The sequence below is a fragment of the Asterias rubens genome, chromosome 1, assembly GCF_902459465.1.
Source record: "Asterias rubens chromosome 1, eAstRub1.3, whole genome shotgun sequence".
In the NCBI taxonomy this organism is placed as follows: domain Eukaryota; kingdom Metazoa; phylum Echinodermata; class Asteroidea; order Forcipulatida; family Asteriidae; genus Asterias; species Asterias rubens.
Genome location: NC_047062.1, coordinates 8,236,482 through 8,262,398, shown reverse-complemented (window position 1 = coordinate 8,262,398; position 25,917 = coordinate 8,236,482). Strand labels below are relative to the sequence as shown.

Below are 25,917 nucleotides of genomic sequence, written 5' to 3'. Positions count from 1 at the left end.
TACTTTGTAATAATTTTTCTTGCTAAGCGAATTTTGTATGTGTGAAACGCTATATAAAAACTGTGTATGATTACTATTATTATTATCATTGTTAATAATGTTTGGCTTTTGTGTAACTTTATGACAGTTCAAATTTGTCAGTCCACAACTTTGCTTGTATGTTCTGCTGGGTGTATTTCAAGAGGTAAATTTGTGTGTTTTACTCACTACTCACTAATTTGCAAAAACGCAGTAGATGTTTTAATTTATGATTTGTGTGTGTGTGCTGCGTTGAGAGAGAGTGTTTAGTTTTGTTTAACATCTTTATTACTTAACAGCAAGAAAACAGCTAATGGCCTTACGTTTCGACCCAAACAGAGTCTTTCTAAAAGGCTAAACAGGGCGACATAAAGTGCATCACTATCAGCCTTTTTCTCCACTGATTTACAAACTTGTCCACTGACTCCGTAGAGCTTTTTCCTCGTCAGAAATAATACAAACGAAGTGTTGATGTCCGCGTGGTGCCCATAAGAAGAGTGCAGCAACGCTTCGACACTCAACACCAGGGGTGCTCTATCACGAAGGACTAAGGGCGTCTTTGGCCACTGCAGAGGGGTACCATCACAGAGGGGATGGGTCCCCTCTTGGCTTGGAACATACCCTAGGCCAAGGTGAACAAGAGCGAGGCTAGAAAGCCCTCCACTGTAAAGGGAACAAGCGTACGGCTAGAAAGTCCTCCACTGTAAAGGGAACAAGCGTACGGCTAGAAAGTCCTCCTCTGGGCTTGCCGTGAACTGCACAGCTTTACTTTTAACACATGGTCAAGAACACTCTCATCTTATCTCAACTGAAATTTTAAAATGCCACTGAAATATATTTTCTTGCGTTCAAAATGATGTAAATCACAATTTGGTTAGGCTAAGTCCGAATAAGTTTACTTTTTTTTTTTGTAGCTAGAGGCACTTGTACAAATACTAACTTTCGTCAAGTTCACAAAGCTCCCCTTAACATGATTTGTTTATTTATATATTTGTTTACTTGTTTGTTTAGAGACTATATGATCTTTTTTAATTTCCAAGCAATAAGCTACAAGGGATGAGCCTATAAAGGGTCAATTTTCATTCCATTTTGGTGTGAACAACGAAAAAAGAGGATCTGGAAAAAGAAAAGAGAATACTTTCTTACTCTGTCGTACATATTCTGAGGCAATAGTCGAAATGACTCCTTCTGTCTCCTTTTATCTTTGCCAAACATTCCCCGATCATAAATGAAAAATGTTGAACATAATAAAAGGCCATGGACCCCCAAATTTTTTCGTCACATTTATGCTTTATCTCAAGTCACTAGTCAAAAGATGTCACTGATTTGGACAACTCCCCTCATTTATCTTGTACTTTTCTAGTTTTCTTTGTTCACCCCAAAACTTTGTTTTGTTTTTGTCAACGGTTGATGTGATCGTTGCATCAGAGTAAAACAACATGTCACATCACAAACAAATTCAACCATAGATATGGATCTCTTGAATATAAAGTGACCATCTGTACCTTGCATCCAGGCCAACATTTTGATAGCTATTCTCTAAAACCTTGATAAGCGTTTTAATTATTTATTATCACATAAAGACCAGAAAAAATGCGATTAAAACCAAAATAGAAAAGTCAGTCGCATTTGCCAGGCAATATATATCGTCTTTTACAGGCTTCAACTCCTATACCGTTGCTGGCTGAATTTAATTTTAATAGTTTAACTTCTTATTTATTTATTAGCTGTTTCGTAGCGAAGCGCAGCGAAACAGCTCTTGTTTTTGTTAAAGTTTTTTTTATTATTGTTTTTTTTTTTTTTTTTTTTTTATTTTATTTGTCTGATTCAGTACTCGCAATTTTTTGCATAGTTCCCAAAGAGCAATTGCAATGAAACTTTCAGGGATTGAAGGTTATGGTGCAATAATGATCCTCAAGCAAGGATGTCATGATGACGTCATCACTGGTCACGTGATGTCATCTTAAAGGTGTTTTATGTTAAATGTTTGAAAATCTATATCAAATCAGCCAAACGAGACCGTAGGTTTCTGTTTGCGGGATGTGGTAGGGATAAATTAGGTCTTCATTTTGTTTTGTGTGCGTGACCTCACATGACCTCTACTTCCGGTTGAATTGGGCAAAAAATGGAAGTGCCCTGTAACTCAAAAGTGGTAAAAGTTATGAAGTTGCTTTCCAAGGACGTAAGTGTCTAGCAAGGGTGGGCAGTTCAAAAAAAATATTGATGACGTCACAAATTGCAACAGCGCCCTCTAGCGGCAGGTTGAAAACTCGTCAAAATGGACTTTTTGAAGATGTGTGTGGTGAAGTTTTTTGTAGTCACTTCAAATTTTACACACACGTTAACTGTCAGGCAGCCATCATATGTGTGAAGTTTCAGATCAATGACGTCATCGGGGGTCACGTGACGCGGCCTTAAAGGTGCACTTTTTGAACTAATATAACTCCCTAAGTGATTATGCGATCATGTTGAAACTTGGTAAGTTGTTGGATATTGACAAGTTCTTTACAAATGTGAAATGACGTCATGATGACGTCATCAAATGATTTTTTATGATTTTTTCCATTTTTGCACCTTTAAATCATAAAATGCTATCCGAACATGGTATAATCCAAATTATTAGTTTTTTAATAGGCTGGATTGGTCATAACTACTTTTATGCAAAGAGAATTTCAAATTAAGTGGACAAAAATTGAAAATTTTCTTAACGAAACAGCTCTGCATTTGTGCACAAATGCAATCATGTCTAGTTTTATCTATTTCCCTTATTAATTCATCTACCTGTACTTATTTATTTCATTTGGGTTAGGAAAAAAATAAAATAAAAACTACTAGTGCAAAATTTGTACCAACGAACTCCGGTTGGCCTATGTGTGCGGTCTCCCTATTTTGTAAATATATCTTTTTTTCGGCGGTGCCAATCAGAAGCTGACAATTAGTGGGAGGAGAATACAATAGAGGGAAAACCCACACGACCAGGTAGGGATTGAAAACCCAATCCACATGTTGCCTGAGATGGGATTGGAACCCGGGTCCTTAAAATTGAAAAGGCCAAGAAAGAAACCACTGCTTCCATTATTAAGGAACCACTGAGCCAATCTGATACAAAGAAATGTATTAGAAATTAATAACTTTCCAAAAGTCTTTTAAAACTAACTATTTTGTTTGTTTATAACCTAACCTGAATAAGGCCCAGCGTAACAATAACTGGAAGGCAGGGTGTGGTGACAGATTTAAAAGACTTCAAACAGATTGAGTTACAGGGAAAAAAATCCTTGACATTCAGACACAGTCTAACCACATGGCCACTCGGGCCGTCTCTCCAACCGAATGGCCCACAAGGTTAGGGTACAGTACTCTATGGTCAATCATGCGACAAGGTGGCTACTACTTTTTGCAATTACCATTTTGACAGGCGCCCTTTGATTGTTAAGCTCACGTTCACTGTTGGGAGTGGATTATTAGATACTAGTGGGTGTGCAGTCCTAGCCTGTGATTGACCAATTCAAACGTTACAGCTCTCATGAGCTGAAACCTGTGGATTTGTCAGAGAAATAATAATCGGTCATAAATTGCACTTAATCCTCCGAGAGACAGAGATGAATCTTAAAAAACCTGCAAAGGTCATCACATCAGAGAGAACCTTGAAATAATACCATGCAGCAGCATGGAAATGAATGATGAGATGAATTGAATTAGTTTCTTCAATTGAGGATGTTTTATACATTTCAGTGGCTCTACGATCAATGATGCGTGCAGCCATGGTTTGCGCCTTGAACATTTTCAATGGATATGTGCGCCCTATAAATGTACATTATTATTATTATTATTATTATAGTATTTTGATGTACTCTTTTTTAACCCCTCGCACTGGTCCAGCTTTTCTCTAGGTAGAAACTTTGTGAGGGGACAACTCTATAAACAACGTTTGTTCATAACAAACCAAGCAACCATTGATCAAGCAACCATTGATCTACTTTAGTGACCATTCATCACTGTCTGGTGTTTACAGGCTAGCCAATAATATCTATATGACAATATTGTGCCAGTCTACTGACTTCATCCACACTTGGCCGACTTTGAATGGCTGTCCTGAACTGTAAAAGTACATCACAAATTTAATCCCAAACCCCTTTTCCCCCCTAAGAAAAAAACAACAACAGAAAAAGGGCAGTGTAAAGGATATAAGTCACACAGTGCAATTTTTACAGGCAACTCGGAGGCAACCAGACAGCATGCACAAGCAATACTCCAGTAGCACTAGAGACATCAGTAGCTCACTATGCCCAAGAAAAATATCTCTTAGGTCTCCTGGCAATGACTAGAGCAAGCTAATAGAAACTTTGAGATAAATTTTAAGAACTCACTCCGTGGTAGTGCAGTCAATAATGATCCTATGAGCTAAAGTAGTAGTTAATGTATATTTGGTTTGCAGTAACACCATGTGTGTATCCTAACTTGCCAGGTACAGTTTGTTCTTAGAGAACTGTCTTTCTGTATTCTACTATCGTTGAGTAGATTTATCGGATTGTTCGGGAGACTTCTCAGTTCTGAAAAGAACTGTCCTGCTTTTTAACTACTACCAGAGTGGTAGGTAAAGAGAATTAGCTGGGACTACTTCTATAGCTTATAGGATCATATAAACTGCACTACCCCGGAGTCAGTTCTTGAATTGATCTCAAAGTAGTAGTCCCAGCTAATTTTCTATACCTTCCAGAATCCGCCCAGATAGAAGTTAAAAAGCAGGACAGTTCTTTTACCGAACTCAAGTCTCACGAAAACCTGATAAATCAACTCCTCGGTTGTAGGCAAGACAATTCTCTAAAGAACAAACTCTACCTGGCAAGTTGATACACACATGGTGTTACTGCTAACCAAATATATATTGATACCTCACCATGCAATGCCTCAAATCATATAAAATATGTTTCTTCTGGGGGATTGCCTGTAACTGGTTGCCAGTAAAGTGCCTTGTGTGACACAGCTTTAGGGCACAGAAGTACTCAGCCCTGGAGTTCATTTTTTTAGGGGTTACCTTTTTTAGGGGTGATTGATTCTCATTATCACAAAAATGGTGACATAGTTATTTCCCCAAAGCTTAAATTTGTCATCAGGAAAACTAAATGGCGGTAAAGAATAAACTTTGGATTAAACAGGAACTCGATTAAACAAATCTGTAAAATAAGTTGCCATTTGAAGATGGGCATAATGTTCTGTCCTTGTATAGGCCTATTTCTTGAGGTTCAATTTAATTGTACTATACAGAGTTGTTAGAGCTAAGAAAATAGTCACAGACAATGTTCATGTTTGATGTGATCATTCATATTTGATTTAACAAACCCGCAAAAATTTGGGCTTAGTCCATTGTGTAAATAGAGAAGAACACACACAATTTCAGCATGTAAACACATTTGCCTTAAATTTGGTCGTAACAACCGAAATCAGCTGTTGCATTTTTCTTTAGGATTTAGGATACAGTTTTCTCGAATATGAAATTCAGAGAGTGATATAATACAGAAACAATAGTTCTAGGCGTTCTCATAATCAGTATAAGCTTCCTGACTAAAACATAACAAGGATGTTTTCTATTCTTAACCACCCCTTTACCATTGAACTTCAGGGAAATTTTTTAAGAGTTCAGTGAGAATTTTACTGTGTGAAACTGCACGTTTGATATGGGATAAAAATTTATAGAGCTGATACATGTACAAGCTCAAACAGACTATCCAACTTTACTTCAACTGTAAGAATATCAGAAAATATCTTGATGTTTTGGAACATAATAATAGTCTTAGATAGAAAATATGAAAATACTGATATAAAATGTATACACACGTACATGGATATAAAAATCATACACAGCCAAATCCAATTGTTATTATTATAGATTTTGAAACTTGTAATAATTTAGGCAATGATGTGTAACTTGGCTGCGCCGTTTCACCCCATCGCTAAATAAAACCATGTCTGCTCTGAAGAGTTGTGTTGAAAATACGTTCACAATGTCCTATTCGATCCCCCACAGGTAAAAAGCTTAGCGCTGCAAAATGGCTAGAGTCTAAACTAACACTTAATGTTAGGGATGGTTGACCCCAAGTTCATGATCTGTCTGGATGATTTGACCTTTGACATTGGAAAGCAGAGGGCGAACGCATATGGTTTGCTCCCTGGCTAGCTATATGTCGTCATAGGTCATAGACTGTGTATAATATCTTTGGGTCATATGTAAATGGTTTAGCTGGTACAACTTCTACACAACAAGTATAAGCCATGCCGCTCGCTCGACGGGCGATAGATTGTCATTTTTATGTTTGAAAGATGTTTTTCAATCTCGCTACATGTATGATTTATCGGGTGGTTATTGCAAGCAAACATTTTCTGATCACCTCTTGATCGATGGTATACAAGTATTAGCATTTCAGCACTATGTGTTCTTGTGTTTTGCTGTCTATGCTTACAGAGCATTGCTATAATGCTGCCTACATGTATGTATAGGTATTAGAACTTCACTGTCTGTATGCTCATTGCTTGAGTACTTGTGAATTTTAGAAGATGACAAAAATTCCAACTTTGAAAGTATGCATAATTTATGTATTCAAAAGTAAAACAAATTGAAGATATCAACAGAAACTGTCCTCCGTTTCCGGTTACTATTAAACAATGAAGATTTTGCCCAACTGATGTGCATGTTATCGTTAAACCTATGTAATGGTAGCACACATTTTGGGCGTGATTAGCAAAAAGGGTTTCGAAAAATAATGGTAAAAATTACTATTCATGGGATTCACCATCATGTGTGTTAGTTTAATATGAAAACCATGTAAAAGCAGCAAAAAATCTTTTTTTTTGCATTTTTAACACATTGCCATGTTTTAGTAATAAAAAAAATTGTTTTACTGTATGTAGTTTCATTCTGTGTTTTTATTAAGTAGATGAACACAAGACAAGTTTATCAATCAGTCTCTGATCAGCCAAGATGGACTGTGAATTGTTTTTAAAGGTCAGCGTAAAGGTTGGTGATTAGAAAGATAAAAACAAAAACTAATAATACAATGTATTTTTTAAAACTGATCAGTTTCAATGTGAAAGCTCACTCATTATAAAGCTCAACATAAGTACCGATCCTTCAGACAAAGATTTCCATCTGAAATACTTTGGATGTTGCACACCTCACAAAAGGCTGATAGCCAATTTGATTGCTTGTGGCGAGCCTGGTGCAAATGTGTACAAAATACCTGAATAAACGTCAGAAGTGTTTTTGTTAATATATGCTTCAGAAAATTGAAAAAATCAAAACCTTTTCAGTTTGGTAATCTGTGATGGCGGATAGATGTTCATGTAATTTCTGATAAGATTTGATTGTCAAATCAAAGAGTGTAATACTTTTTGTCAAATCTTTACTTTCAAATCCTAAATTTGTCTTTTAATCTGTGGCAAAGAAGATAAAGCACAGACTCAAAATTCACATGAAATCTGCTTAAAAAAGTAGACGACCAGTGGGGATCTAGGTTGTTACTATCACCATAATAATAATAATAATAATAATAATACACAGGTTTTTATATAGCGCTTCGAAGCGCTTTACAAGAAAAAAACAACAACAATATTATAAATTAACATAATTAAAGATAAGCATATATACACAGAAAGCGGCAGAAAACAACAGAGAACTAATTGAATAAATAGGTTTTGAGCAGTGATTTGAATTGATTAGCAGTTTGGGCAGTTTTTATGTGGTTTGGCAGAGAGTTCCAGAGTACAGGTGATGAGTGTGCGAAAGACAATGACCGTATGTCTTTGTACGTGTGACTGGTGTTTGAAGTTGGGATGAAGAGGCAGATCGAAGAGCTGGAGATGGTTTGTGAGTGTGAATGAGTTCTTGAAGATACTCAGGTGTTTTTACCATGGCAACTAAGACCCTCATCTGGGAGCCAGACAGAATGGACAAGGTAGTGAATCAATACATTTCACGCATCATTGTCCACAGACAACATTGCAATGTGGTTTCATGTACTACTACTGTGCCATTGCTTCGTCATGAACTCATGTGTCTATTAATTCTGCTGCTTCAGACACAGGGGTTAGAAGAGATGAAAAGTAGCGGCGCTTGCATAATTTAAATGAAGTACACAAGTGTCTCTTGCAAACAGTGAACCTTTGTGACAATTCTAGAGACTTTTAAAGGGTAGGCGCACATGGAAAAACACCTGCTGTCCTCGGTAAAAATTGACTTTGATGTAAAAAAAAAAAAATAGCTATGCAATCAAATAGACACAGGTGTGTATATTTGATACCTGCAAGACAACAAGATAAACAATATTTCTGTCATTGTAAACAGTAGTGTAATAAGCGAGAATCAGCAAAATGGCAGAGTATTTTATGATGCATTGTATTCCAACATAGTCTTAAGGAGCATACTGATACAAACACCAACAGGGTCTCACCAAGAAAATGACAAGCGTGAGCCCAAGTTTGGTACTTTGTTCACTCAACCGTCCCCCACCCCCCTCCCCAAAACAAATATGACAAAATATGGTTGGATGTGAATTCATTGTTCCATTGCATCCCGGAGCTGCCAACATTTGCATCTTGCCAACATTTGCATCTTCCAATCAGGAAGATTTTGTACAGCAATCAATGAGGTGTTTAGAATAACCTTCAACATAATGGGAACAAGTTTCCCTGATCCAAGAAATTGTCAAATGTTTTCATCAGAAAGATTGGTTTATTGTCAGGGAACTTTCTGCAGATACAGGGAGAGTTGCCAGCTCTGGCACCCACATCTCCTATAAAGACCACAACTCCCTGCAAACTACAACATATGAATATGCCTCTGTATTCGCACTGAGCTGGCCTGGGCCCACCAATCTCATAAAGCCATCGGCTTAGTGTCCAGCAATGGTGGTATTAAAAACCATTTTGTTCACGAACACAAACTTGTGTCAAGACTGGGACTCGAACCCACACTCTGCTGATCAGAAACATCTGAGCTTGAGTCCAGTGCTCTTAACCTCTTGGCCACGCCACACCGACATAGGAGGCCAATATTGGATGCTTCGCAGCGTCATTCCCAAAATAATTGTCCCTGCCCTTTTGTCCAATGGAGGCAAGAATGTGTCGAAGCAGACAAGGTTGTGTCAAATGAAGTTTTGTGATGCACTGAACTTCCAATATATAGAGTCCTCATGAAAAGGGGGAAAAAGGGTTACAAGTCTCGTTAAAAAGGTGTCAAATGTCATTTTATGTGATACTCTTTCAGCCAAAATTTTGAAACATGGCATCAGGCAGGAAAAACAATTTGGTCTGTACATTTCAAAGATAAATTTATGTATCTCATTAGCTTAAACTTAATGCCATTTGATTGAATAGACCAAGCATCAGAATTCTGAAATGAACTAAAAATTCTCTGCACAAAAGTGTACATACCACATTACTTGAAATGTATGATGTCATCGAACATTTTAGGATTTTGACAAAATTTGCACTTGAAGGGTATCGAACACATAATGGAATTTTGCACCATTTATACGTGAGGTTAGAGACTTTCCCCTTTTATATGGCAACTCTTTCTATTGGAAAATGAGTGGATCACACAACTTAACTTAACCTTGGAGCGCCTATTTAAGTAAGACCTGTTGGAGTAAATACCAACCTGAAGTTTGTGTTTGTGTTTGCTTGACTCTAGGTGAGATTAGATCCCTCTGCATTGATGACGTTGATGATATCCTCTTAATAGGTGTGATTATCTTTGGCTTTTCCGACCTCACTACCACATCCATGATAGTGACCTCTTCCTTGTCTTCCTCCACAGTCTCTGTGCTTTCTCTTGCCTCGTCTGTGTCCGTCTTGCCCAGGGTTGCATCCTCCCCATTTTCCCCCTCTTCCGAAGGTGGCGACTGTTGTATGTGATCGTTTCGTGGGTAGCATTTTCGTTTGTGTTCAATAAACTTGACTATATCGGCCAGGGCAAAGTCCTTGTTGCACTCGCCACATTTGATGAGGTCATGGGGTGGCGCCTCGTCCCCTTCCAGGATTCCATGAGCCTCGTCTTCATCTGTTTGAAAAGAAGATCGGGAGATTGTGTCAGGTTAGAACGATAAGACGACAAACATAAACCTCCAGATCAGGTGAAAGACTGATAATGTTCGCATAACCTTCAATAGCCAGTTCCTATGTTTTTCTCTGGTGTTTCTGATCAGCAGAGTGTGGGTTCGAATCCCCAGCCGTGACACCTGTGTCCTTAAGCAAGACACATAACCATTGCTTCGTCCTTCGGATGGGACGAAAAGCCGTTGGTCCCATGTGTTGTTTAAACGCATGTAAAAGAACCCAGTGCACTTGTCGAAAAGAGAAGGGGTTCGCCCCGGTGTTCCTGGCTGGATTGGCAGCATATTGCGCCACAGCACCTTGTAAACCATTACATTGTGCTTAAGGATTAGGTCTTATATTATCTCAAAAATCGCCCCAACTCCTTGCAGTAATAATACCTGGCGCTTTGTATCCTTTGGCAAAAGGCGCGTTATAAATACGGTTATTATTATTATTATTGTTTGAATCACGATACGCCAAACCGGACTGTAACGCACCAGATCATCGTTCTCGATAAGAACATAGTCTATTCATTACTAATTTGATTAAATTTAGCAATTTCATGTTAATTCTGGCTAGACATTCATTCACTCTTCTCTGCTAACTGTCAGTCAGAGAGATAGAAAGAAGGAGAATCGGAATCAAATGGTACCTCTGGCAGTACTCCAATAAGTACTGCACAGAAAAACCTCATCATGTACAACCCTGATCCCAATGTCATTGCACTGCATACCGCAGAATTTTACTCTTACGGCTCGTAGACTTAAACACTTTCAGGAACCCCCAAAAGATTTGGATAATTTGTCACCAACCCAAAAAACATTTGAGTCAGTGAAAAATGAATCATGCATGAATCGTTTATCAAAGTTCTGAGGATTGGTGCTCTTGACCAGAGGTGCACAGGTACCTCACAATGCACACAAGCACCTCACAAAATGTGGATGAATTTAAAAGTTTTGTGAACAAACTGTGATGGTTTCTGCTGTTTTCACAATACACCCGGATATGAGGGTAACATTTTCATACGTAGCTTTTGTGATACTTTTCTTCACAATGCTACCTATGAACTACTTTTATTGTAAGCTGTCTTTTAGATTTCTTTACAGTCCTGCCAACCTTATCCAATCTATGATCCCTGCCATTAACCCAAAGCAGTGAGCCACAATAACAATACTGTACCATGTCCACTGACCCTGACCATGATAAATATCAGCACTCTTTACAATTCACTTCAAAGTACCCAGCACTGAGCTCAGGCTACTGGAGTGGTCTCCAGCCTGTAAACACCATACAACCTTGTATAATAGGCTGGCTGTTAATCACATACCACTAACCCAGACAATGTCAAGGTAGAAAGGAAAGGCTGTATTGTCCTGAGCTGAGGTCAAACTCCCCTGTGTGGACTGAAGTCCTTGAAATGATCCTTTATTGAGCTGGCTGGACATTACCTGACCATGATTACATAACCTTGTTGACATTATTGCAAACCACAAGGGTAGCTGTGTCAATAGACAGAGGACCTTGTCCTCAACTAGAGGTCATGTAGCTGGCTGGACCAACACACAGCTTGGGGTCCCTGGGAACTGCAGGGGAGTGGAGATTATCATAACCAAGCCTTGGGGCCATGGGCTAGATCCTAGTCATTGTCTGACACTGACAGGAATAGTTACAGCTGACTACCACTCTCCATAGAGCTCCTCGCTCTATGCTCTCTCTGACTACAGCTCTACTGACTACCTAGCAACAGCAACTGCTCAGTACTGTCTGTGCAGAAAATGAGCAGAGTTTCATTCAGACATTTGTGGAATACCTAGGCTGGCTTGTGCCCTTGACCAACATTGCAAACTGGTCTAGTTTAAAGGGAATGGGTAGGGTACAATTATGGGTTGCAAATTAAGGAAGTTATATGCCATTGCCATGTTATGCAAACATAATATCGCTTTAAACAAACAGTGTAACGTGTGCATATAACAGCGTCAAGAGAAAGTGATTTTAATTAGCCCCACTTGCATTTCCATTTAATAGCAAAGTATGTTTCTTTTATAGAAATATTGTCAAGTGTTTTCGGCATTTGAAAAAGCATTTAACAACTAATTATATGTGCCTGACTCCACTACTAGGAGTGATATGTAGATCCAATCCAGGTTCTTTTTAAGGAAACGATTACCTTGCAATACACTGACAGATATTTGAAACATGTTGGTAAACAATGTTTAACCTGCAAATGTTTAGTGAAAAATATAAATGTCACAAATAACTTGACACTTTTATTCAAAATTTCATTTCCATCATTTTATTAACGGTACCTTTTACTCTTTTTATCCTTAATAAAATATAAAAGAGATAAACAAATCAGAAAATGCAGTTGAACATTTGTGTCCTTAGTCAAATTTTCCGGAAGGCAGAAAATATGTTGGCAATATAGTTTAAGATAAATTATATCATAGGCTACCAGACAAAAATATTTAAGTGATGATTTTTAATTGTTTTATGTAACAAGAAATGTTTGTTTAGGTCATAAGTTTGTACAGATTTTGTGTAATAATATTGTGTAATAATAATTTGTGTAATCAAAAATGGTTTAAAACAACACTTTGTAGTATTGCTTAGAAGATTTAAATATTTGTTAAATAGGAGAAAAGAAGAGCAATTAATATTTCTAGCTGACTCATCCAATAATGTTTAACACAGGCGAACAACAGCACACAATAACGTCTTTAATTCCCAAATGCCGAACAATACGATACAGTCCTTTAATTAGAGCACAACATGTCCTCCCAATGTAATTGCTATATTATCCGATGCCTGGCAAAATCGTCAGACCTCACCACATGATCCTACCCATGTACAGATCCTCTTCTTTGGTAATATCTAGGCAGGGCGATCCTCAGTCACTCAAAAAATCAATACCACATCTTTAATGGTCAGTGCAGTAGATGATTGTGGGGGGAGGTTTGGTTGCCAGGGGGGGGGGGGTTGTTAGTTGCAGGGGCTTGCGTTGGCGGCTGCACTCGGTAGCGCAGGGGGCAGACACACACACATGTCCAACGAAGCATGAATAAAGGGAGCGACCCAACTAGCCTTATTAAACCATGGGTCTCTCCTCTGTGCAATAATTGAGTGCCAGACATGTGATGGGGGACAGGGCAAGTCCATCTGGTGTTATTTACATACCTGCAGACCAGGCTGAAGTAGGCCAAGCGAAAGCAATGTAGCCCCAGATAATGCGCAGTCTGTGGCTGTGAGCTAGGAGAGCCCGCGCTACTGCCGTCGTCATTGCACAACGCCTTCGCAGATTGCTCATAGAAAAATACTCTGACAATGCATCCAAGTAGGTCATCGTTACTGGCGTTGCTGAGAGCCATTTTAGTCTGTATTAAAAACCTGTATACTGCCGCTGATTTCAAATACTCAGTTGAGTGATTTTACATGTCGAGTGATGATGACATTTTAACTTCTTATCAAATACCGTTTTCCATCATTGGCACATCATATACTTGATTGCACCAATTTAACAGAGCCTGAATGCATTTCAATTTGTAATTTAAAAAATTTAACAAGTTCAAAACGAGCACAACATTTTCAGAATCCCTTCATGCTTGAAAGACTATGGATGAAATGTGATGGTCTAAAATGATGCATTGTATTTAATAACAACAGCCTAAGTCTAAATGGATCAAGCGAAAGAGTCTTTATTGCGAATTATGTTTGTTTCTGGGACAGCTTGTCACTTTAAGGACTGTATGAAGAATGGTCGAATATTATAAGCAAGCGCACCATGAGCATCAAAACTTGACAGATACCGGCGCGTAGTAAGTTCTCAAAATATATTATTTTGGTTACCATAAAATATAAAAAATAATACAAAATAAGTAAAACAAAATGAAAATGTAAAACCAACAGGAAACTGGTGTTTATAAGATTTCTTAATTTCTTTTAAATGAGAAAATCTTCACGGAGGAACTATTTATCAAAACTTCCACTGCTATTATCAGTGTCATAACCCAAGGTGGGGGAGGGGGCTTGGAGCCCCACCCCCCGAGTCCTTGCCCTTCTTGTCCAAAATGAATGATCTTGTGTTTTCATTCCAAAATGAATGAACAAACTCCGAAATGAATGAATGATCATTCCAAAATTAATGATCCAAAATAGCCCCACCCTCTACTCGAAAAAACATCCGTCTTTCCTCCGCTTGCCTCCCCCCCCCCCCCCCCCCCCTCACCCCCAAACGAAAATATTGGTTACATCACTTCTGTCCAGATTGAGATTTTACATTTCCTGACTCAAGAACATACTGAGTCTAGAACAATGTCATGCGTTATAAATGCAGATCGGAAAACATTTTACTCAAAAAGTGCACTTTGGACTGAATGATTTTTTTTTGTTAACACAATCCCCTTTATTTTTTAGGTTTACCTTTCACGACATCTTAATATTAAATTATCTGAAACTAAGGGACCAAACTGTCCCGAGCAGGCACAAAGAATTACTGGGAATTCAATTTGGGAAAATATGAGCTGGACGAGTCGCCTATGCTTAGGGATTCTCACATTATGTAGTCCTTAAAGGCACTGTAAACCTTTTCTAATTGTCAAAGACCAGTTTTCTCACTTGGTGTATCCCAACATATGCAAAAAATAACAAACCTGTGAAAATTTTGACTCAATTGGTCATCCCAGTTGCAAGAGAATAATGAAAGAAAAGCACAATTGTTGCCCAACTTTGTTTCCTATCAGATAAAAGGCTTCAGGCCTTAAAGTCAGTATTACAATATTGAGTGAGAAATTACCTCTTTCCCAAAAACTACGTTACTTCAGAGGGAGCCGTTTCTCACAATGCTTTATACTATCAACAGCTCCCCATTGCTCGTACCAAGTAAGCTTTTGGGCTCACAATTATTTTGAGTAATTACCAATAGTGTCCAGTGCCTTTAAAATGTAGACCTATGCATTTCCCACCATGTTAACTGTCTGGCTACTGAATTCATTACCTCAATGTTGTTACATGCTGGGTATATTACACAATCCGTTTTTCTTTCAACACTTTTTGTGATGTACAGGGTCTCCAATTTTATTTGTTTAACTCTATAATGACAGGGCTGGAATACACTGGACCACCGGCCCGAGGCCACTGATGTCAGTGTTGGGCCAGTAAACTCAAAACAGGACAAGTCAAGTGGTCATGTTTCTTCCTTTCAATTCAACATCTTTGTCTATTGACCCATTTCACCTGACGTCATCATCAGAAAAATCTTGAATGCGCCATACTGGTGGGCAATTTCACTGTGCGTTTTCATATATAAATCTATGCTGTGCGTTATGCAGTGAAGTGTGCATTTTAGGCGACGCGGCGTTAATACACGTAAACTGCCCACCAACATGGTGAGCATGGCATCAGTCGCTGCGTGTGACGCGCGTGCAAGGGGTCAATAAACTAAAAGAAATGTTGAGTTTCAGTCCTCCTGACTTTCAATCCTCCTGAGCATCACCGAATAAAACAGACGAGGATCGGAAGAGATAAATCTTCTCTTACTGTCCCTTTTTTCAGGCTTAGATTTAGTATTATTTAAATAAAACAGCTTCAGAATGTTTGCTGCGATGATCAATTTAAGGATGTATCTTTAATTATTCATCGAGAGGATCTGACCTTGAGGAGTTATGATGTTTTCCCCGACAACATTCAGTATTCTCTTGGGTTCTAAAACATTTGTTTATCCTGAATTTGCATTTTAAAACTCAGCAGTCTGCACGAAGCTCTGTCTTGTATCAGATGGTCAGTAACCATGAAAGAGTTGGTAATTATGCAAATAAGAACAGCACAATTGTGAAGGTGAATGCAACGTATCACATTGATTTTGGGAGGGGGGGGGAGCAGTAGGGGGAGGCAACCAACATTGTTGCAACACTATACATTTCTGGTCGATACATTAATCAGACACTACCAGCATGTACATTATGTTACTGTTAAGGGTTCCTATCTTGAAGTTCAGACTGCTTGAGTTATTAATATCATGTTGTCTCTTCAAAACCATACAGGTGGGCTTTAACAGTTTTAGAGAAGCAGGCATCTTTTATTAATTAAGTATGGAAGAGGGTTGTCCAAAGTTTTCAATCTCCATGGTAACACAGATCAGGGTAAAATTTCATGGCTACTCTTGTAGTCAAATTCTGCGCTTACGATCAGCCTTCTCCGCTTACTGTGCAACCTGCTGCTGCAAGTGCTAGCAATTCTTTGCTTACTGTAAGCAGAACCTAGATATTGGGTCCAGATTGTGCAGTGGGTGAGAGTCAACAGTGACCACAAGGTCTGAAACTAGAATCAAAATCATTATATTCTACTTTTAAAAGATCTTTCCAGCCATATTTGGTTTATAACAAATGGTTTTCAAACGCTTTTCATAGACCAACTCGCCTGATCCAAAACAACGTGTCCCTAACCTTGGGTTCCCCGAACATGCTTTGATAAAGAAACAAACATGCACACCACAGTTGGAGTTCCCATGAGACTTGCAAAGTCTATCGGCATTACAATCAACTTCATGAAAAATATGGTTTGAATTTTATTAAAAGCCCTTGATTTGGCCAACTGGTCATGACCAAGAATTAGGATTGACCACTTTATGAAAACAAAATGCAGGGTTTTACCTATGCACCAACTAGCATATGCAAAAATTGCGCACCGCTATGCACAATTTTTACGATTGTGCGAAAACAACCCCCTTTTTTTTTTAAGAATCACCACAAAACAATGTCCTATAAATTGCACAGTAGACCTTTTAAAACCAAGATAATTTCCAAGTAGAAAACTTTCTGAAGAGCTTGTTTCAATTCAGCGTGCTTTGGCAAAACATAAACAAAAATTGGGTCTAGAATGTCTCTAGTTCTAAATTTTCTTAGGGACAACCCAGTATAATGAAATGACATCCCTACATGGATACTATATAACATCACCTCACCATTTACATATATTAATTTCTTTTCACATTTGTTTATTCTTATGAATTTATACACATGCAGAGAGGACCCCCCCCTCTGAGGTATTTAAAAAACATTTCCATTGTCTTGACCACATCGTCAACACCTGTTAACTCATACGTCATGATATAACCAGGATTTGGAACATAACGGTCAATAATTTGCATGATATATTTAAAGGCAGTGGACACTATTGGTAATTGTCAAAGACTAGCCTTTACATTTGGTGTATCTCAACATATGCATAAAATAACAAACCTGTGAAAATTTGAGCTCAATCGGTCATCAAAGTTGCGAGATAATAATGAAAGAAAAATAACCCTTGTCACACAAAGTTGTGTGCTTTCAGATGGTTGATTTCGAGACCTCAAGTTCTAAATCCGAGGTCTCAAAATCAAACTCGTGGAAAATTACTTCGTTCTCGAAAACTATGGCACTTCAGAGGGAGCCGTTTCTCAAAATGTTTTATACCATCAACCTCTCCCCATTACTAGTCACCAAGGAAGGTTTTATGGCAATAATTATTTTGAGTAATTACCAATAGTGTCCACTGCCTTTAATGATTGAATGTTTTACCAAACGAGGTCAACACATGCTTTTGGTTTTAAAAACACAACAGAAAACAAAACAAATTTGGTTCATACAGAGCTACCTGGACCAAAAAATGTTTTTGCAGGAAATCCGCTGCTACCTTGAACATTTTACATCAACAAAATAAACAAAATAAAATAAAAATGAACAAAAAGGCAAACTTGTACTTGGTTAAAAACATAAATTAGAACAGAGCTTTGTTTATTGGTTACTTCTTAACAAATTGTTGTTATGACTTTGTACTATTTTCGTGAAAGATGGAAAGAAATGTGAGTTTGAATTGATTGAACAGGGTTTACACTTCTGTGGAATCATGCCAGTTTTAAAACAGCCAGTTTTTGTCACAAATTGAATTCAATTATAGACACCTTTTTCTATCACCACAGTTGGCATTTCTGTCTTGCTGAGCCTTAATTATCCGAGCATGGAAGGAAGATGCGTCACGCCCCCATGCTAATTTTTTTCTTGGGGGGGGGGGGTTAGATTCATACATCCGCTCTAGAAAACATGAGTTGAAGGGTGAAAAACGCAGCGATGACTTAACAGGGATGTGGTCATCAAAGCAGGTCAAGCTGAAGCATTAATGTGCCTTGGGCAGTGAGACATCGTACTATGATCAATCTCATTTCCAGAATGAAAGGGAAAGAGTGCAGGGAAAAGAGACGAAAGAGCCGACCATCATGGGGGGGGGGGGACTTGTGGGCAGATCAAAATAGGACATCAGCCATGCGCATACCCAAATCATTATGGATGGCCGGATATGTATGCAACATGAGTTCAAAGGCTAGGGTCTGTGCACAGCATTGTGCTGCTTCGTACAGAGTGGATAATGTTAATGGATGGCCGGATATGTATGCAACATGAGTTCAAAGGCTACGGTCTGTGCACAGCATGTGCTGCTTCATACAGAGTGGATAATGTTAATGTTGGCTACGATAACACCACAGAACTTGTTGTCTGATATAACAAATTGAAAAAGTATTTAGGTTGGAATGTCATGAATCCACTAGTCTGCTTTGGGGCCATTTCGTGGATTCATTTGGACAACATTTGTCGATAATTATGATCTAAATCCAATTCAATGTCTTCTTGGAATCACTCTCAATCCATGATTCACAAAAACAAAAATACTCACGCAATTATAGTAATTGGATAAAAATGGATACCAAGAAGCAAAGAAGAACACCGACGAATCAGGAACCGTCACAGGCAACATGCACTTTTTTTTTTAATTAGTTTAACTCTCCGCAGTCCAATGTGATGTCTAATTTAATCACGACTAATTCCTTCATACAGAAATTCCTAATCTATAGACACTGTTTCATTAAAAACTGGTACGCAACATGCACTGTTTGGTAGAGCTTGACACAATCTCGGACAAGTTTTGTGTTGAAATATTTGTGATTATTCTATCACACTGGGTCAAAATAATTTTTGTGGTGAAACATTTTGTGATTATTCTATCCCACTGGGTTGAAATAGTCGTCAACCTTTTTTGAGACATGAGCCACGTCATTCCCCTATGCATATCTGATAATGTATGTGTAGATGGGTTCACAGGTTACAATCATCTGTGTGAACGCTTCTTGGTCATGGCCATGGCCGGCGCCATGATGAACAAACCTCAAGCCAGGTAACATGAATCAGGTCACTGTGAGTGGGCGGAAACGTCGCATAAAGACACATGAAATCTAGCCTTGACAGCAGCAGTTCATGTCTGTATCACGGCCACCGAGAGTACATACAAGATTTTCCACGGAAATCAGCAGGAAATTTTGCCAGTAACATGTACATTGTAGTGACGTGAAAGTCCCCAGGCAACATAGATTGAAAAGCGGAAACATAGATTAAATGCTGCTCCTGAACTTAAGGAAGCTAAAGAAAATAAGATTCATGTTGTCAAGTTTACAGACAAATTGAATGTAATTGGATTGAAGTTTAACACAAGAAAAGTGACTCAAAGTCCTATACTTTAAACAAAAAGTTTGAGGAGAGATTTTCTATTCTAAAGAATGTAATGAGATATCATTCCTTTATTTATAAAATCTGAGGAGAGCTACAAACTACAAAACTTATTAGTCTAAAAAGTTATATTAAAACAAGGTTTTAACAAATCTCACCCTTCATTATGGTAAATTTTATATGAATATTCAAATTTAGATGTGCGTATCAGATTGACAGTTTTTATTTATTTATCCCAAAACAGCAAATAAACATGTTACAAAGTTTGTTCCTGCTATAAATCCAATTGTGTTTTTTATTATTTTTTAATTCCCATTTAATTTTTTTAAGTGCTATATTTAGTACTTTTTGGACAAAGTAAGGGAGTGCGGAGTGAGAATGACACTAAAGCACTCTTCTCACTTGTTTCAAGGGGTAAGGTAATGACTACAAGGTTTTTGTAATAAAGCATGTGTCTGTTTCCGAGGGTATCAAGGCAAGGCATCAGGAAAACTAAGTTGTTCTGAAGAGAATCAATGAATGTATGGAAAAAAACAGTCTCAGAGTTTTAAAAGCCAAGGTTTTTAAAACTCTTGTATAACATCTACTCCAGCCAAACACAAAACCTTGTACATTAGGGTGGGCTATAATGTATAATCCAAATGTCTTCACATTTTATCTTTTATTGTCAAATCAAATTAAGATTCACTAATCAATTGAAAAATGACAACTTAACAAGAAAAACAATACAATAATAATAAAATTATTATTTTTGATAATCTTCAAAATATTTCAACATTGATTGATTTAGTTAAAAATCTATTTCCTCCCTACCCTCCAGTCAATAACTGTCTGGATATGCCCTTGCAACTAATGATGTTGACTTTAAAATAAAAATAAAAATGAGTACCTAAACACGTGAGCATGTCAACATAAATGATACCATTCAGTCTCAATATGATTACTGCTTGCCAAAACTGATTAACAAACTAAAGTTGTTTTCCACAACTGTCTCTGAATGGTGCATCACATTCTTACTGAGACTCGTATCTTCATCCACATCTGGGTAGAGAGTCTTAAGAATCGGAAAGGCGCATGTACTTTCAGAATACTCAGAAGTTCCTTAAAGGGCGACAACACCAAAAGAACTAGCCCTGCTGCGTCACCCTCTGGGGGTAACCATAAGTACAGGTGTTTGTTACAAAGCGAAGGAGGGCTATACAAATATTGGCATGGTTGTACAAAGAGAACAATAAAGGGTGGTTGGGGGAGGGAGAAACTGTGTAGAACTTTAAAAGGCGTATACAAATGTTGATGTTTCTGCAGTAAGAATCAAGAGGGAAAAAAGGCAGACAAAGCCCACTGAGAAATCTAGCACGCATTGGGAGAGACTGAGGGAGAGCGCTACTTTAACAAGTTTTACATGCACTCTCAGAACCACTTTACTTGCAGCTTTGGATAACCCCCAGCCGTGGAAGGACTTCAGTGCCACTGAGGGGTCTAACCTGGGCTAGAGGACCCCTAGCATGGTATGGAGTGACACAGAGCCGATGTAAGCTTGACCTCTATAACCCCTGACCTTTGCCTTGGTGTCCCTTACTAAATGGCAATGTTACCATTTCAGTAACCTTTCTCAGGAATGAGGAGGCCTGCTGATGATGTGTCCGTTGTGCCTCTTTTGAAACCCACTCTTATCACAACACTTAAGTCAAAGAATAGATGCTGTTTCTCTGAAATTTCGACCAACAACATCATTGGTCTTCTACAAATGAACAATTTGAATTCAGAATTGTTAACACTTTACATGGTGTTCTTGCACTTGTTTTAAATTCCATTGCAAAGGAAATATAAATGAAATACAACAAAACACTTATTAATACTGCAACAAACCCATCTTTGATGAGGATTCAATTTTTCGGGGGAAAAACCACAAACAAGGCCATAGGGCTTGTAGCTCAAAGTATTCACTGGAACAGAAACATTTTTGAATCACTATTTTGTTCTTTTAACAGAATTGAAAGTCAAAGTGAATATTTGAACATAACTTATTTTAAAAATATGATATTTGAGTGTAAAAAAGCCTGCCAGATTTATCCAGTCGTGAGCTTACTGTCCTTGTGGGCCCGCAAGCCAGGGTACCCCCAGTGATTATATTGATAAACTACTCGCCCTCTTTGCTTTTGGAGCAGATTTTGTCCGACTCATCCACTCCCCTTATCAGATCAACTCCGAGCCTATAATGGAAATTTTTAAAATTTGATCCACCTGCGGTCAAGGGAGCCAATTATACAAGCATTCCGTACCGAGGGAGCAGTGGAGGACAATTTTAAATCATGCACCACAACACATTTTATCCCTAAAAGAAAACCAAGATGCTGTGGAAACAACCAAATCCAGACTCAGTATAAATCTGCCAGAGGCAGAAGACAAATAAATATGCATTAGGACATTATGACTACATTACCTAAACTTGTAGGAAACATTGCGATTTCTAAAGGAGTGGTTAAAAAAAAAAAAAAAAAATTGAAATGCTAAACAAAGGAGTCAGCACCAATGGCCTATCTCTTTGAGGTATGAAGTTGGGATCATTCAAAACTTATCCAAGGCTTTTTATTTGTGTTCATCACCTTCCGTCTCCACATACGACCCCGGTTCGAATCACACCGGGGGCAATAATATGGATTGGGTTTTCAGCCTCTACATTATTGCGTGGGTTTTCCCTGAGATAATTCTCTGGAGTTTTCCACCCACATCTTAAACTGAAACTTCCCTCTTTGTCTTCTCTCCATTAGGGTTCTTTGCTAGTACAGTGATTAAGTTTGCTTTTCTGTAAAAGTCCTTGGATTCACAACCCGAATAAATGAAATAAAATGAATAGAAATGTCTTCTTTACTTTGTGGCAACTCATCTCTTCTCTCACAAACATTAAGAAGCCAGGGCAAGACAAGTGAAAAGTTAAACAAAAAACAAGAACACCCCTGACAAGTAGCACGCCTGTTAAAAACCAACATGTAACTGATTCGTTCTCATCAGTTATTTTCTTCATCTAGTCATCTCTTAAATTGCTTCTGCTGATAAGCTGGGCCCCGCAGAAAATTAGACCTGTCTGTTTGCAGCTCCATGTGAGTAAGAGTATTTTTTTTCTACTAGGGTCAGTTTGCTTCTTAAAAAAAAAGTTTCTGTCAAAATCCTGAAATGTTCCAGCATCTTCTTCATGCTGCTCTCCATCTTTCATGTCTAAAGTGACTAATTTTGACTGACGTGTACGCGTATCTTTAATGGAAGCTTCAAGCCCGACAACGTATAAATGCAGCATGTCAATTTGTCATCAATGTTCCGTATGGAAAGACATTATTTTAGGTTAAGGTCACGGCTAGCGGAACTAGCCACTAGAAGTTTAATCCTTGAACTGTAATCAGTCAGACGATGGTATTCCAAGGTTTCTAGATCAATTTTAATGAAGTAACTGCTCTGTCCAGCTGATAAATATCATACAGTTGATTGTCATGTTTTTCAAGTTCTTACTTCATAAAAGGAAATAATTTTTTGTTGTTCAATTACAGTATTATGTTAACCATGATTTATTAAAAAGACTATCCATGTTTGGTTTTGATGGTCATATTTTTGGTATGTGTCTAAATATTTATGTTGTTGTGGAGTGGTTAGGTGTGGTCAGAGTAGTTTGGGATCAGTTCCTGTTTACTCTTTAAGAGTCTGTATTATGATATACTCATTCCTAAAAGGACGCGGCCAATAGACCAAATTGAATATGGCATCACCTTTGGTCACATGGTGTTTGCGTGCATGTGTTGTAGCAGTCAAACTGGGAATGCTGCGTGCTTCCTTAATGTACGCATCTGGACGCGCATAAGGTTTGCCTAACAGAACAGCGACTTTCATAGCAACGAAGGTTTTTTTCAATACGGTCTATTGTATCTGTCAAAGAAACCAGTATCCGCATGCTATGTGACCCAACACAAACATGAAATGAAAAACCTGTGAAAGTTAAGCTCAATCTTAGTTGCCTTGTTCTTGTCTTGGTGCCCCATCAAGTGTTTTCCATAGGTTTTACAATGTTACAATGGCAGTGCTCTTTTAAAAATAAAAACATCCTAGCCCTCCAACAGATTATTGGCAAGAGACGGTGATAACATCTTTCTCCAATCTGTTTGACCTCTAGGAGAACATCTTATCTACATGTACATTATGTAACCTTTAAACCCAGGATACATTCCAGAGTCTTATAAAAGTCATTCAATATAACTGCAAATGTCTTTGTCATCAGGCATGGGAATGATTTTTTGCTCAAATTAGAAAACAAAAAGTGTTAATATTGAATTATTGGGAAACATTCCATCGCGGCCAATGGCCTATAGTTGCAAAATCTCTAACAGCACACAGAAAAAGAAAATCAAACACAAGAATTCAAATCAATAAAAATGAAGTATACATGAAGTTGCCGCTAGATAATGCGTGCCCAGAAAGGACTTATAACCAGGACTAAAAGTTACCGGATAAACAACAAATTATAAAGAGAATAGGACCAGTTTAATGAGTGTCTAAAGGCAACACAAGAACTTGGGAAGGACAACAACAAAATGTTCAGGGAAAGAACCAACAAAATGTTCAGGGAAAGAACCAACAAAATGTTCAGGGAAAGAACCAAATAAAATTTTCTTTGAGTAAGAATTGTCAAACAATTAAGAACAGAGCCAGACATTACACCGCAGACAGAAGAAAAGTTTCATCCTTGCCGGTAACCAGCACTTTTCATTAAATCTTAACAGGCATTCACAGCTGCATTTATTTTCCCGAGAAGGGTAGAATATTATGAAATAAAAGATTACTCAATCAAGCCACAACAAAACACCTCGCCCACCTAAGTTATAGTTAATGTCTTCATATAAAAAGAGCTCCTGGCATATTTGATGTCGAGTGTTCGCCAGTATTTCAACCATGACCTTTGACCAGACATCATGTTTAGAAGATGGTTGTCCACACTTTATGATTAAAATGTGAACGAAGAATTAAGTTTTAAATCTGTCTGGCGGTTTACCATGTTTATACAAAAGACATCAGCCCATTCATATGCGATATTAAAGAAACCGAAAGAACATCACTTCATTTGGCCTAAAGAGTAACTCCAAGGTCAAATTCAGTTTTGTGATCCACTCATTTTCCAAAGAGAGCTCTCTTGAATGAGAGGGAAAATTTAAGTCTTGAAAATTGTGTAAAATGTCTTTTATTCTATACTCTTTCAGAGTGAAGTTTGAAACATGATGTCATTGGACATCAACAACAATTGGACCTGAAGATAATTAATGGGAATTTTTTAGGCTAGTCAAAAGATGATTTTTTTGTTGCTAATTTGATTGAATATCATCAAACATTAAGAAAAACTAAAATAGTCCTTGTCCTTGTACGGACCATATTTGAAATTTGTCATTTATCAACCATTTTTCTATTTTTTCAAAAATAACATTTGAAAGGCCTACTTTCATAGGTACTCTATCTGTTGGAACATGACGGGATGACAAAGCTCAACTTAACCTTGAACCCCTCTTTCAAAACAAACACAGAAACAAAAGTACAAGTCCCTCCCAGTGTCCAACTATGACTCTTAAGGCCGGTTTATGGTCGGTCGCGCGATGGTCGCGCGATGGAAATCTTGCGCGCAATCCTAAGACCGAGGCCTAAACACTGTGTCTTTTTATGATCGCGCGTCAATATTTCCATCGCACGACCGACTATAACTCGGCCTTTATACCAAGACCAGTGTTTACTCTTCCATTGGTCATATTCACAGGTTGTTTGTGTGGCAGGTTTTGTGAAAAGTAGAGGCCAATTATCATGCTGGCACCATCTTGGTCTTGTTCCTTGTATCAAACAACAGTTATGAATGCTAATATGCATGGTACAAAAAGGAACACGACTGTTTCTCCTGGCAGCCTCGGTCTGGTTATATTTATTTGAATTGGAGGAAAATCAAGATGGCTGCCTCATGATAAAGGTCTTTTAGAGGAGTGGAATTAACTTATTCCTCCCAAAACAATGATGTTCTTTCCCTTTAAGTAGGCTAAAGTTTTCTTATTTCCATACCAGAACACATTGGTGATTGACAAACACTAGCTAGGGAATCGCTTTTCATCACATAAAGACGAACTAACCCGAGATACGGATCCTGATTTGAGACATCCAGTTTGATATCCAGTTTGAAGTCAAGATGTCGACAATCTTGGCCAACGAATCACGGCCTATCTTAAGAGTTGCAGAGAGCATGTAACAGGATACCATTGCATCTTAT

General features: G+C 38.0%; 1 protein-coding gene across 1 annotated transcript in view; it reads right to left on the bottom strand.

The window, feature by feature from the left end:
- LOC117300096 (B-cell lymphoma/leukemia 11A-like) overlaps positions 1-25,917 on the bottom strand; it is a 48,248-nt gene that overhangs the window by 11,123 nt on the left and 11,208 nt on the right. Inside the window, exon 2 of the mRNA XM_033783790.1 lies at positions 9,671-10,072. Within this exon, the coding sequence (XP_033639681.1) occupies positions 9,671-10,072 (402 nt within the window). The remainder of the gene's footprint in view (positions 1-9,670; positions 10,073-25,917) is intronic.